At 28.4% G+C, this 13,005-nt stretch overlaps 1 protein-coding gene across 1 annotated transcript; it reads left to right on the top strand.

Annotated features, from left to right (window-relative positions):
- The first annotated feature begins 9,044 nt into the window (after positions 1-9,044).
- LOC100788935 (auxin efflux carrier component) lies at positions 9,045-12,799 on the top strand. The gene is made up of 6 exons (NM_001289348.1): positions 9,045-10,041; positions 11,489-11,711; positions 11,829-11,914; positions 12,304-12,461; positions 12,559-12,635; positions 12,730-12,799. The coding sequence occupies exons 1-6, from the start codon at positions 9,045-9,047 to the stop codon at positions 12,797-12,799; spliced, it is 1,611 nt and encodes a 536-aa protein (NP_001276277.1).
- Positions 12,800-13,005: the final 206 nt, after the last annotated feature.

Here is a 13,005-nt window from a genome sequence, read left to right as displayed (position 1 = left end):
TTATGGGTTTGGTGAACTTGTTATGGTAAACCATCTAGAAACTAATCGAAGAGGAAAACCAAAAAAAAAAACAAAAAACACTAGGGAAAAAGGTCAATGACAATCAACAGTTTCTCTCTACTTCGGGTGGAAGTGTTGGAGTTAAACTAGATTTTATAAGGTTTGGGTTTGTTTTTTTAAGCTTAATTATATAATTGGTCACTTGATTATAATGACAAATTTAATTGTTTTTTAATTATTAAAAAGTTTAATAATTAGATTCTTTGATGGTTTAAAAATACTACAATCATATTTTTTTTGTCATAAAAATATATATTTTACATCAATTTTTAATGCAAGTGATGTGAAATCAACCAAAAAGAATTTATATTGGTTACATTATAAAAATGATATTCTTGTTAAGATTTATGACATAAATAGATTTTTACATTGGTTTTCAAATTATGGTGTAAAAAGATGATAATTTTATATTGATTACTAATACAACTAATGTAAAAATGTTTATGTGTAACTTTCCTCCAACAAATTAAGAGTAATGAGGAAAAAGATGCAATTGTAAGATTTTTAGATAAATAGGATCTCATTGCACTCTTTAATAATTAAGAAATTCAATTGAACTTTTAGTTATAATTAAGAGATTAATTATATATATCCTTTTTAAAAACCTAAAAACTACTTTTGAGTTCAAGGTAAAATAAGAACTTAGAAAAAAGTAAAAGTTATTTATCAGTTTAGATTTTTTAAGTTAAAAATCACTTTTAAATTAAAAATAATTTGATAAAAAAACTTTAAAACTTTAATTTTAAATATGACAATTTGCTTCAACCCCTTAAAATACATATGTAATTTTAAAGGGAGATTTTAAAGGGAGATTCTCAACCCCTTAAAATACATATGTAATTTTTCTAAAAATTATGTACCACCTACAAACACTTCAAAAGTTGGCTTACATCTCAACCACAAACAAAAATCCTGCCACTTGAATACATTTGTATCCTCATCTTAAAAAATTCATTATAAATTTTCAATTAATGGAATTAGGCCCATTCCTGTCCCATAAGATCACTTAGGAAGTCTAGTTATGCCTTAAATATGTGGCAAAATAAACAATAATAGAACATTGGCTTTTCACTCAATCTAACAACAACAATACACTTCCACATTCACCAGAACTGTTTGTGTGCAAAAATCATAGAAAGTTCTAAATCACACGGGGTCAATTGCATTTGGAAATAACACTTAGATTTACTATCTCAAAAGAAATTATACAGATTCAAAACATAATTTGACCAGCAGTTCACACAAGACAAAGCTACTACAATAAACACATAACTAACAACTCATACAAAATTTCAATCCAGACTTAATGACGCTACTTGGCATCAAGCCCAAGTGAAAGTAATTAATCACATTTTAAGCATACAAAGGCAGGGAAACAAGAAGATCGTGCAACTCATACACCATATACTCAAATAGCAAGTAAATAGATGATTCAACAACATATTGTCCAACACTTTAACTCTATATGATATAAATCTATCAAGGTGTAATAATTTCAAATATCATTTGCAAGGGATGAAAGACTGTTGACAAGAGTAAGAGCCAAAAGAAATAAGACAATTTTTCAAAGCTTAATCGTAAAAGTAAAAGCTAAAGAAGATTCAAGTAATTTAGAGTCCAATTAAAAAATTGTCTTATTTCTATAATTTGAACATAAATTCAACAAACTTACAATAATTTGAAAAATACAATGAGCCCAACACTTTTATACCCAAGATGCAGCTGTAGGCCGATGTTTATTTGGGTAAAGGTTGTTTCTATTTACACTCACATTATTTACTAAATGCATCTCCCTTTCTTTAAAATTATATTCCCTATCTATCCTCGCGTCTTCTCCATCTATAACCCTTCTCACCTCTTTTTCTCCCGTAGTGAGATTTCCGGAAACTATCTAAGGATACAAAACCTATACTCAACAAACCCCCCCTTTTACATATCTAAGGATGCCACATAAGCTACAATAAGTTCACTGGTTAATATGCGAGAGGTGGGTACATGTTAATGTTATTGGTCCTCCACCCCTCTTCCTTCATTATGTTGAACAAAGCTATAGCCTTGTTTGGTAAGTTTTCCTTTCCTTGTGCCAATCCATGAATCACAACATTCTACAAAGCAATATCTCGTTAATGCCTATTATTGAGCACCTTTATGCAGCATCAACATCACTGGTTTTAGAGTACAAATCTAACTAAGTGGTTAGCAACAAAGGAGAAGTCACCTGTGAGAGAGATAACGTAGAGTTTGAAGAACTTGGTGCTGGAAAATTAGAATCCGAAAATTTCATTCTGGATTCAAAAGGGGGGTTTGAAAGTTTATTTCAGAATAAGGGAGTTTTAAAGATTATTTTGGAAAAAAATTGGGAAGGGGTATATTAATAAAATATGACATGTAAATAATATTTTCCTTGGATAAATAACTTCATGTTTGGGCTGAAAAGTTAACTAGGGCTCATTTTTCTATTTTTCCACGAGTTTATCAATATTAATTTCTATTAGTATATATGTATTGAATTTAATATTAAAAAAATATTATATATAAACTATATATATTTATTTGAATATATTAATTAATTAATTTCATTTTTTTATTAAAATTTATTTTGGGCATATAAATTAGTATATATTATTAATTAATTATTATTAGTGTAGTATATATGATTAATATTACATTGACTTATATAAATTAGTATTCATAACCCGTATATCTTTTTTTTAATATATATGATTAGTATTGACTTATTTTAATATTATTAGTATATATATATTAAAATTATATTATATTATTAATATTCAATAAATATATACTTGTTGATATTTATTAATAATTTTGATATTTGATAAACTCATATTTGATTGTATTTTGATGTAAGTTTTCATGTCATATTCATGCATTTTGATATATTTTATTTGACAAAACTCATGATTTGATATAAGTTTGTAAAAGACAAGTATTGAAGATGTTTTATGTGGAAAAGAGCTAAAAATCTTGGGTTTTTGGAGCTAAATATTTCTTGGTAATTTTGTATGGGAGTCTCTTAGCTATAGAGGAGCATAGAGAACATAATTTGGACAGATTCAGGCTAGGTCACCTTCTTTTTGGTATGTATGTATTTTTTATTGAGATTTCTAGTTTTGTCATGGCCATAAGCGGTTAGTCTTCCTAATATGAGATTATGATGTAGTCATACTTTGGTACCAGTTTTCTAATTTTAGTGAAACCCTCAATGTTTTTCAGTCAATTAAATCTCTTCTTTATTATTTATTGTTAATATGAAATTTGATCACTTTGAATATTAATCTATTGCATGATAGTGACCATTTGCGTGTAATTGATTGACCTAGCAAGGAAGAGATTTTTTCCATGTAACTTGCATGATCGGTTATTAGAAATTCTGGTAGATTAATTAGTTGATCACCCTTGTTTTGATCCTAATCCTTTGACCTAATACAATATTTCTATGATCAATTGAGTATTGATTAGAACAAAGAGCATTATTAAACCATGACCAAAGGTTAATAATTGAATTTGGGAATACGATAATTGACAATATTTGGAGTTTTGTTAGAGTTAGAATTAAGGAAAATTGGAGTAAGTGTGAAATCACAATCCTAGGATGCTTATTATAACTGTTTTCACATCAACTTGCATAAAAAATAAATTATTTTGATTTATAAATTCAACTTAATTTTCTCTAGTGAAAAAACTTGTAATAGAACCCCAATTAAAAATAAATAAATAATAAATAAAAACAAAGAATAACAACAACCAGCAACAAGGATGCAAATAAATTTAAAAGGAATCATTTAAGCTTTAAATTACATTTTCATATAATTCTCAAAGAGCTCTATTTCACACAACTCTCTATCTCTCGGTATTTCTAGGTAATCAAGTATACATTCAAATCACAATTCAATGGACATGTTTACAAAAATTGTTCATTAATCAACTCAACTCAAATAAACTTTCAACAATCCTAAACAAGTGAGACAATTCAGGTTGTAATGGGGTTAAACTCATAATGTAAGATAGATACCGAAGGAAATAGGTAACAAAAGGCTTCGAACACAATCAATAATCACTATTCATTCATTTGCCTTTTTCATTTGTACAGCTTGTATAATCACTATTCATTCATTTGTCCCTTAATTAGTCACCAACATAAAATTTATACCAGAAAATACAAAATAGGGTGACAAAAAATATTCAATAAAGCTCAAATTGGACAACTATGGAAAGATGTATCAATATTCTGATTTCAGAAAAAGGCCTACACAAGTCTCAACATTTCAAAAAAGTCAAAAGTCATCCAAGGATATGTATGTCATGATAGAAAATAGAATAATGTCATTGAACAAACTAAGTTCTACACACGGAAAGAATTAATGGACCAAAACTCACATATATGTAACTAAGCTCAAAGAAAAATACACATATGATGTGCTAATGTTCCCTCCTCGAGAAAAATCCATTTTACCAAGCTATAAGTTAAAGTTAATCCATTTTTTTATGTTGGGTTGGGATTTCTAAAATCAAAATTCACAACTAAGAAAATTTACAAATAACATCACATTTAATCAAAATAATGCAAAAAGTCACATATCAAAATAGCTCAAAATTGGGGAAGCATAGTGTAGCCCTCCCACACTTATGCAGTGCAATGTTCTCAATGCATCCAAATTAAAAATAAAAAAATGCATGAAAAGGAAAAATGTACCAAAAACAAAAAATATATTGAAACATAAACTATTGAAATTAAAATTGTTCAGTTTAATTACACAATCAATTATCCAGTAACTATTCAACTAGTTCCCGACAACGACATCATAAATTTGATGTGTAAAATATGCACTTGCTAAGGGTATCCTATGCAGTATTAACAATGGACCCGAAAGTCTAGATATCGTATTCTAGAAGCTAGTTGTATTTCCAAATAATCTAAATCACATAAACTAAATAATTTTGGATTTTTATCTTGAGTTGGGGATTGTTTGTGTTTGCGTTCAAGAAAATAAAATTAAAGACAAACAATAATTTCAAGAAATATGAATGAAGAGAAGTGACTCGGATTATGATTTCGCGTGTATAATTTTTTCCTCTAATTCCTATCTTAATAACAAGGACTAAAAAATATTTAAAGGACATATTTAAGAACTAGTTTTATAAGGATCAAAACCAAAATAAATATGATTCTCGTATGTTATCTTTAAATTCACAAAATTGTAATTCAGGAACAATTTTTTAAGCAAAATCCCACAATAGATTGATCATTGTTGTGAATGAGGACACTTTTCATAGTATAAGTTCCATCATTTGACAAAAAAAAAAAAAGAGAGAGATACAGTCGATGATTTAATTTCAATCCACAAAATCATATGGTGTCACCTATATAAATTTATTTGAAGAATTTGATAAAAAAAATTTATCAACATTATTCATCTATGAAACTCTATTAAAAACTTGGAAAAAATTAATCTTATAATATTTCTGTACTTAGTTTGATTTAAATTAATTATATATTTAAAGTAGTGTACTTAAGTTATACATATTCAAAATTTATTGACTCTAACTATAAAGTGTCAACTTTTTTTTAGTAATTTTAATTGTTTTGAATTTTAATTTTCGTATTTGGTATGTGCCATATATGTACAAGCAAATTTATTGACTCAAGGGAATTTGCTATTTTAAGGTAAGACTTTAGAGAAAAATATTTTGTAAAATTATAATTATTGAGATTGCTCCCGAGATTCTGTCCACGGCAGAAGTCAAAGAAAATTAGTACATTGTACAACCCAAATTCAAAAAACTAAGCCTTTCACACCATCAAACGTTACCGTACTGTCTCTTTTCAAATATCAACTGTAGTCTATAATCCAATATATACCATAGTACCATAAATTACAAACATTTGTGACATTTTAAGAGCGTAAACTTTGAATCGAACTTAAGCTTATAAGTCCTTAATTTGTTGACCTCCTTTCCTTTTTCTTTTTCTTAACGAAGCACAACACCTTCCATGCATATAAGTGACACTCTCATTTATGTTCTTTTTCTTAACGAATATCTCAATATTTTCTACCTACCCTTCTATAGAGTTCTTTCCCGTTCATGTTATAAATGAGGCAATTGCCTTAGGCCTACTATTTAGGAAATTATTAGTATCCTAGGCATTTTTTTTTCTTGAACATATCTTAAATATTAATGATATATTTAAAATCTGATTGTGTGGAAACAAAAAAGATTCATCATTAATTTTAATTGGGTTGATAGAGATTTTTTTTTTGTAAATTATAACATTTAATGATGACATTAATTATAGTTTCAATATTTTGTTGGAGCAATATTTTGTTCATTGTTAGCATTGGAATAAAAAATATAAAGGTTACTTATTTTTTCTATATATACATTATAACAAAAAAAATGTTTTCACATCATTCTCTTCTCTTGATTTTTTCTCTTTTTCTCTTCATTTTTCTATCATTTTTTAAAGACTTGAGTTGAACGTTGCAGTGAAAAAAATCAATTTGTAATTCTCTCCATTTCTAGGTTCTATTGTTTTATTATTTTCTTATATTTATTTTATAATATTTCTATTTATAAACTTTACTGTGCTCTTTTGATTTTAGTTTATTCTTATACTTTATAAAATGACAAATAAAAAATTTGAATTTGATTTTGAAAAATTAAAGAAAAAGAGAAAAGTTTATAAATTAATTCAATCTCAACATAGTGCACTTGATAAATTTATTAGAAAATTGATAAATTTATTGGAAAATTACCCTTACTTGATGCTGAAAATACTTTTAGTTTTATTTCCAATGAAGAGCAGGTAGAAGAAAAAGATTTAAATGATAATACTTTATTAGAAGAAAATATTGATAATAGTATCACCTCAAGTGAAGCTTTTGAAAATATTTATGATCCAGAAAAATGATGAAAAATTGAGAACTTTAATGATAGAAAAAAGTGCAATTAGATTTAACAATTTACAATTTCCAAAAGATAAAAATAGTAGACATTTTAATTCATCTTTTTATCAAAGGATGTTGCTAAATGGAGAGAAATATGATAGGAAATGACTAGTTAGTCTAGAGATTTAGATAAAGTTTATTGTTTTTGTTGTAAGTTATTTTGTTCAAGTGGTATTAGTCAATTGGTAAACCAAGGAACTAGTGATTGGAAAAATTTTAGTTCCAAACTCAAAAGTCATGAGACAAGTCATGATCATATTAGTAACATGAGAAGATGGATTGAATTGGAAAAAATATTAAAAGGAAAAAAGACTATTGATCAAAATTTACAAGAACAAATTAATAAAGAAAAGGATAATTGGGAAAAAGTTTTAGTTAGGATTATAGCTATAGTCAAACATCTTTTTAAAAATAATCTTGCTTTTCATGGGACAAATGAGAAGATATATAAAAAAAAAAATAATGATAACTTTTTGAATTTGATTGAAATGCTTGTAGAATTTTATCCGATTAGAAAAGAACATGTTAGATGCATAAAAAAGAGTGAAATTCGTGCTCATTACTTAAGTAATACTGTACAAAATGAACTTATAGAATTGTTAGCCTTACAAATAAAAAAAAGTTAGAGATGCAAAATATTTTTTGCTATTCTTGATTGTACACCTGATATAAATCATCAAGAACAAATGACTCTTATTTTGAGATGTGTTGATACATTGAATTCTCCAATAAAAATAGAAGAATAATTTTTAGAGTTTTTAAAAGTTGATGATACATCATGTAAAGATCTTTTTGATGAGCTTATTAATGTTTTGAAAAAAAATATGATTTTGATATTAATGATATAAGGGAACAAGAGTATGCTAATGGACCTAACATGAAGGGTAAAAATCAAGGAGTATAAAAAATATTATTAGATATAAATTCTAGAATATTTTATACATCATGTGGATGTCACAATTTGAATTTAGTTTTATGTGATGTGACTAATTTATCTCCTAGGGCTATTTCATTTTTGAGTTTTGAAATGTATTTATTCTTTATTTGCTTTATCCACCAAACAATGGAAAATTTTGCAAGATAATATATGTAAATTTATGGTTAAATCATTATCTCAAACTTGATTGGAGAGTAGAATTGAAAGTGTCAAAATAATAAAATTTCAAGCACTAAAAGTAAGATATGTTTTGCTTCAATTATCAAAATGTTGTGAAGATCCTAAAATTAAAAGTGAAGACATGTGTTTAGCAACTTATGAGATTGAAAATATTGAATTTTAATTAGGAATGAATATTTGGTATGATATTTTGTTTGATGTTAATTCTCTTAGTAAGGTTTTGTAGGCAAAAGATATGCATATTGATGTTGTCATGGATCATTTAAAGAGTCTTATTGGTTATTTAAAAAATTATAGGAAAAATGACTTTACTTTGGCTTTGGATTCCACAAAAAATTTGCTATTGAAATGGATATAAAACCCAAATTTTGTGAAAAAATGTGTAATTCGTAAAAAATCATAATTTGATAAAAATGTTAATGATGAAATCAAACCTTATACTAAAGATTCTTTTTGTATCAAATATTTTTTATACATAGTAGGTCAATCTCTTTTTTCCATAAAGACTTGATTTGAACAATTTCTAAGATATGAAACTATTTTTGATTTTTTTTATTTGTATTTAAAAATTTAAAACTTTAAGCAAAGATGATATGAAAAATATTATATTAATCTTGAAAAGAATTTAAGATGTAGTGAACATTCAGATATTGATAGTCTAACTTTATTTTTAGAATTAAAAATATTGAGAGAAATATTAAAAGAAAATTAACACACCAATAGAAATATTAAATTATATAAAAGAATATTATTAACAATATTTCACTATTTATTTTTATAAAATTTGTCTTAGGCCCAATTTTTCAACCTCACCACCACAATTTCACAATTCACAACCCCTTTTGCTTCCCTTTCAGTTCACTCACACATTCAATTCAACCCTTTTTGCTTCAACCATCATGATCAAAGGAAAAGACATTTATGAAGTTGTGGCGGCGCTTGTGCCTCTCTACCTTGCTTTGTTCTTAGCCTACGGCTCCGTCCGTTGGTTGAAGATCTTCACCCAGGAACAGTGCTCCGGCATAAGCCGTTTCGTGTCGGTGTTCGCTGTCCCCTTCCTCTCCTTCGACTTCATCTCATCCAACAACCCTTACACCATGAACTTGAGGTTCCTAGCCGCGGACTCTCTCCAAAAAATCGTGGTTTTGCTTGCACTTTTCCTATTCAACACTTTCACAAAATGGGGCAGCATTGACTGGTCCATCACCTTGTTCTCACTCATCACACTCCCCAACACACTCGTCATGGGGGACCCTCTTTTGAAGGCCATGTATGGAGAATTCACACACGCCCTCATGACACAAATCGTGGTCTTGCAAAGTGTCATTTGGTACACTCTTTTGTTGGTACTTTTTGAGTATAGAGGCGCCAAGCTTCTCATTTCAGAGCAATTTCCCGAGACTGCAGGTTCCATTGCAACCCTTAGGGTTGATTCAAGTGTTAGCTCTCTCAATGGTAGAGAGCCTTTGCATGCTGATGCAGAAGTTGGAGAAAATGGACAACTTCATGTGGTGGTGAGGAGCATGTCACGTTCTGTGTCCATGGCTTCTTCGTTCCACAAATCCTATTCAACTGGGGTTGAGATCTACCCTTTTCCTTCATCTAGAGAACAAACTAGTCTCCAAAGTTTTGGGGTACATGAGAGTAGGTTTTGGAGGAGCAAGAGTGATGGTGATGCGGTTTTTAACAGTGGTTTGGTTTCTTCATTTCCGTCTATAAAACCAGTGTTTCAAGGGTCTCGTAGTGGTGGCCAAACAAACAGAGATATGAGTAGTAGTGATGGTGCAACTAGTAATATGGGGTTACACATGTTTGGTTGGAGCCGGAGAGAATCGTCAACTTCTGAAGTTAACATGAAACATGCAGTGAATAGGGTTGCGCCTTCTGATCAATTGGGTACCATTGGACCTTCCATGGCTGATGATTTTCCACACGAATCTGCTGCCTCAAAAGGCAATATTCATTATTTTTCTTTGTCTTCTCTTTTTATCTCATCATATTATTTTTCACAATCATACATTAAGTTAATTATGTTTTTTTATCTTTAATCCTTTTGCAAATTGCACTTTTATTCCTTAAACAATTTTTTTTTAGTGTTTTTCATCCTTATAACTTTTCTTTAATTGTTTGCCTCTCCTATCAAATAACAAACTTAATATGTCATAAAAAAAGGGGACAAGATATCCATGTATAATATTTTTAATAAACTGTATTGTTAATCCTTCAACCGTGTTTCTATTGTAAAATATGTTTTGTAACTAATTTCTTTAAACAATAATAAAATAATTATTTTTTGTAGTATTAAAACACATAAGACTTTTTAAATTTATTGAAAAATATAATTAATATGTAGTCAAATCAGTGAATATAGAATTGACTACCCATTAACATTATATACTATTTTTTATTCAATTTAATATGTAGTCAAATCAGTGAGTATAGAAATTAAGATAATTAAAAATAATGCATATCTTTATAGATTTATATATAGAGATAGATTTATATGAAAAGTCATATATATATATAATATTGTTTAACTTAGTTATATATTATATTTAATAAATAATAATAAATATACCATAAGTAAAATTGACTACCCAAAAATATTTAATATTTTCTTTATTAAATATAGTATATAGTCAAATTAAACTATATAATTAATTATATAGTCAAACATCAGACATAAAAGTTGTGTTTGATTGTGCTTTTAATTTTTAGAATTTAAAAATTATTTTATAAATCAATTTTCAAAAAATAATTTTTAGAAAGAATATAGGAGCGGGTATGTGAGAGTGTAACTGTACGAGTAATAGAAGACTAAAACAAGTTATAAATGATATGATTTTTAATTTTAAATACTAAAAAAGATATACTATTTTTTACAATTATTTTTATCAAATAAATTTTTATTTTAAAATAAAAACACTTTTCAAAAACTGAGAGCTAATAGACTTGTGTAGCAAGCTAGTTCCTCAAATAGGGGTATGTTCGTCGTTCTAGAACTTGTTTAAACTAATGAATTTAGGGTTTAGGTAGTATGAAACTATGAATAGTTAGCAATTAACCAAGTTGTTAAAATTAATTCCATTTTCATTTCTCCTTCAAGTAGTATGAAGAAATAGTACTAATATTAACCCCATTATTTTTCAAATAAAAAAAATAGCATTGACATATATGTAAATTAAAAGTTTTAAGTCGTGATAAGTAGTTGCATTTTGTCACAACTACTGATGTTGGCTATGCCAATTGTGGTAATACCTTTGGCAATAATTGTAATGTGCTAGAATTTGTGATTAAAATTTTGGATTGATTAGAACTATCACATTTAATGTTGTATGTGCAGCCGTGCATGAGCTTGAAGAAATTAGGGAAGGAATTGAACATCCTGTAATGGGGAGACGGAGGGAGTTGAGCATTGAAGAAGACGATGGAAACAAAAGACAACAAATGCCTCGTGTTAGTGTCATGATAAAGCTTATTCTCACTATGGTTTGGAGGAATCTCTTAAGAAACCCTAATGCCTGGGCAAGTGTTTTCGGCCTCGTTTGGTCTCTCATATTTTTCAGGTATTTTTCCTATCTCTTCATAACCATCAATGGAAAATACACCCAAAAGTTAGAAAAAAAAACTGTTGGATTTTCTATATATTACCATATTCATCCATCTTTGTTGCTGGTGAGCAGGTGGAACATTGCAATGCCAAAAATTGTAAGAAAATGCATTGATATAATATCTCATACCGGACTGGGAATGGCCATGTTCAGTCTAGGTACTCTATAAAGACCTAACACTATTTTTTGTATCCAATTTGCGTCAACAAATGTTTAATTTTTTTTTATCCGGCTTAACTTTTCTTTTGAAAGCTCGGGCATCTATTTTACAGCATCTATATAAATACGACATGAATATGATCATTTATGATTTCTTTTGAAAAAGCACATATTGGATTTGTTTTAAACTTTGACGCATAATAATAATAAGAAGAAAAAGAAAATAATGCAGCGGTTTATTATTAGATGAAAACTTTTAATTTTTTTATTAAGCTTAACAGTTACAATACATATCAAGGTTATGTTGTGACCCTAAAAAATTATATAAAGTTATGTTGTGTGTCTGTGGCGCGACATCTACTTAACAATGCTTTACTTAATTAAACAGGTTTGTTCATGGCATTACAACCCAAGATCATTACTTGTGGAAAAACTCGGGCTACAATTTCATTGGTAATTAGGTTCTTGATTGGTCCAGCAGTGATTCTTGCAACCTCCAAAGCTATGAGTATCCATGGAGTTCTTTTAAATGTTGCAATAGTTCAGGTGAAACCAAACCCACACTAGTGAATTTCTCAAACTAATCTATCACATCACATGTCCATTATATATTGGTGACACCATTGTATATATGATTTTGTAGGCTGCTCTTCCCCAGGGTATTGTTCCATTTGTATTCGCCAAAGAGTATAATCTCCACCCGGACATACTCAGCACAGCGTAAGTGTGTTTATAAATTTAATTATATCTATGCCATGTGGACTAAATTAAAAACATCAACATAAATTCTGAATGAAATTCACAAATTTTGCAGGGTTATCTTTGGAATGGTGGTTGCGTTGCCCGTAACAATAATCTACTACGTGGTTCTTGGAGTGTTATAACTTTAGAAAACAACTATATATATGCGCTACAGTGCTGCTGTATGCATCTACAAAATCACATACTTAGAGGATGTGTGCAGCACCTGACGCAGTGTCAAGTGTCGTATGTTATCAAATGAGACAGACAAATCTTTATTTGTAAAGTCAGCTGAGCTATGTAATGTGTCGTCAAGGTTAAAATATAAAACCGTATAATTTTAGAAAGA

This window comes from Glycine max, chromosome 9, assembly GCF_000004515.6.
Source record: "Glycine max cultivar Williams 82 chromosome 9, Glycine_max_v4.0, whole genome shotgun sequence".
Lineage (NCBI taxonomy): Eukaryota > Viridiplantae > Streptophyta > Magnoliopsida > Fabales > Fabaceae > Glycine > Glycine max.
This window is presented reverse-complemented; position numbering and strand designations above follow the sequence as displayed.

Coding starts and splice junctions, on each gene's coding strand:
- LOC100788935 (NM_001289348.1), top strand. CDS start 9,045: ATGATCAAAGGAAAAGACATTTATGAAGTTGTGGCGGCGCTTGTGCCT. Junction 10,042..11,488: donor TGCGCCTTCTGATCAATTGG/GTACCATTGGAC, acceptor TTGTATGTGCAG/CCGTGCATGAGCTTGAAGAA. Junction 11,712..11,828: donor TGGTCTCTCATATTTTTCAG/GTATTTTTCCTA, acceptor GCTGGTGAGCAG/GTGGAACATTGCAATGCCAA.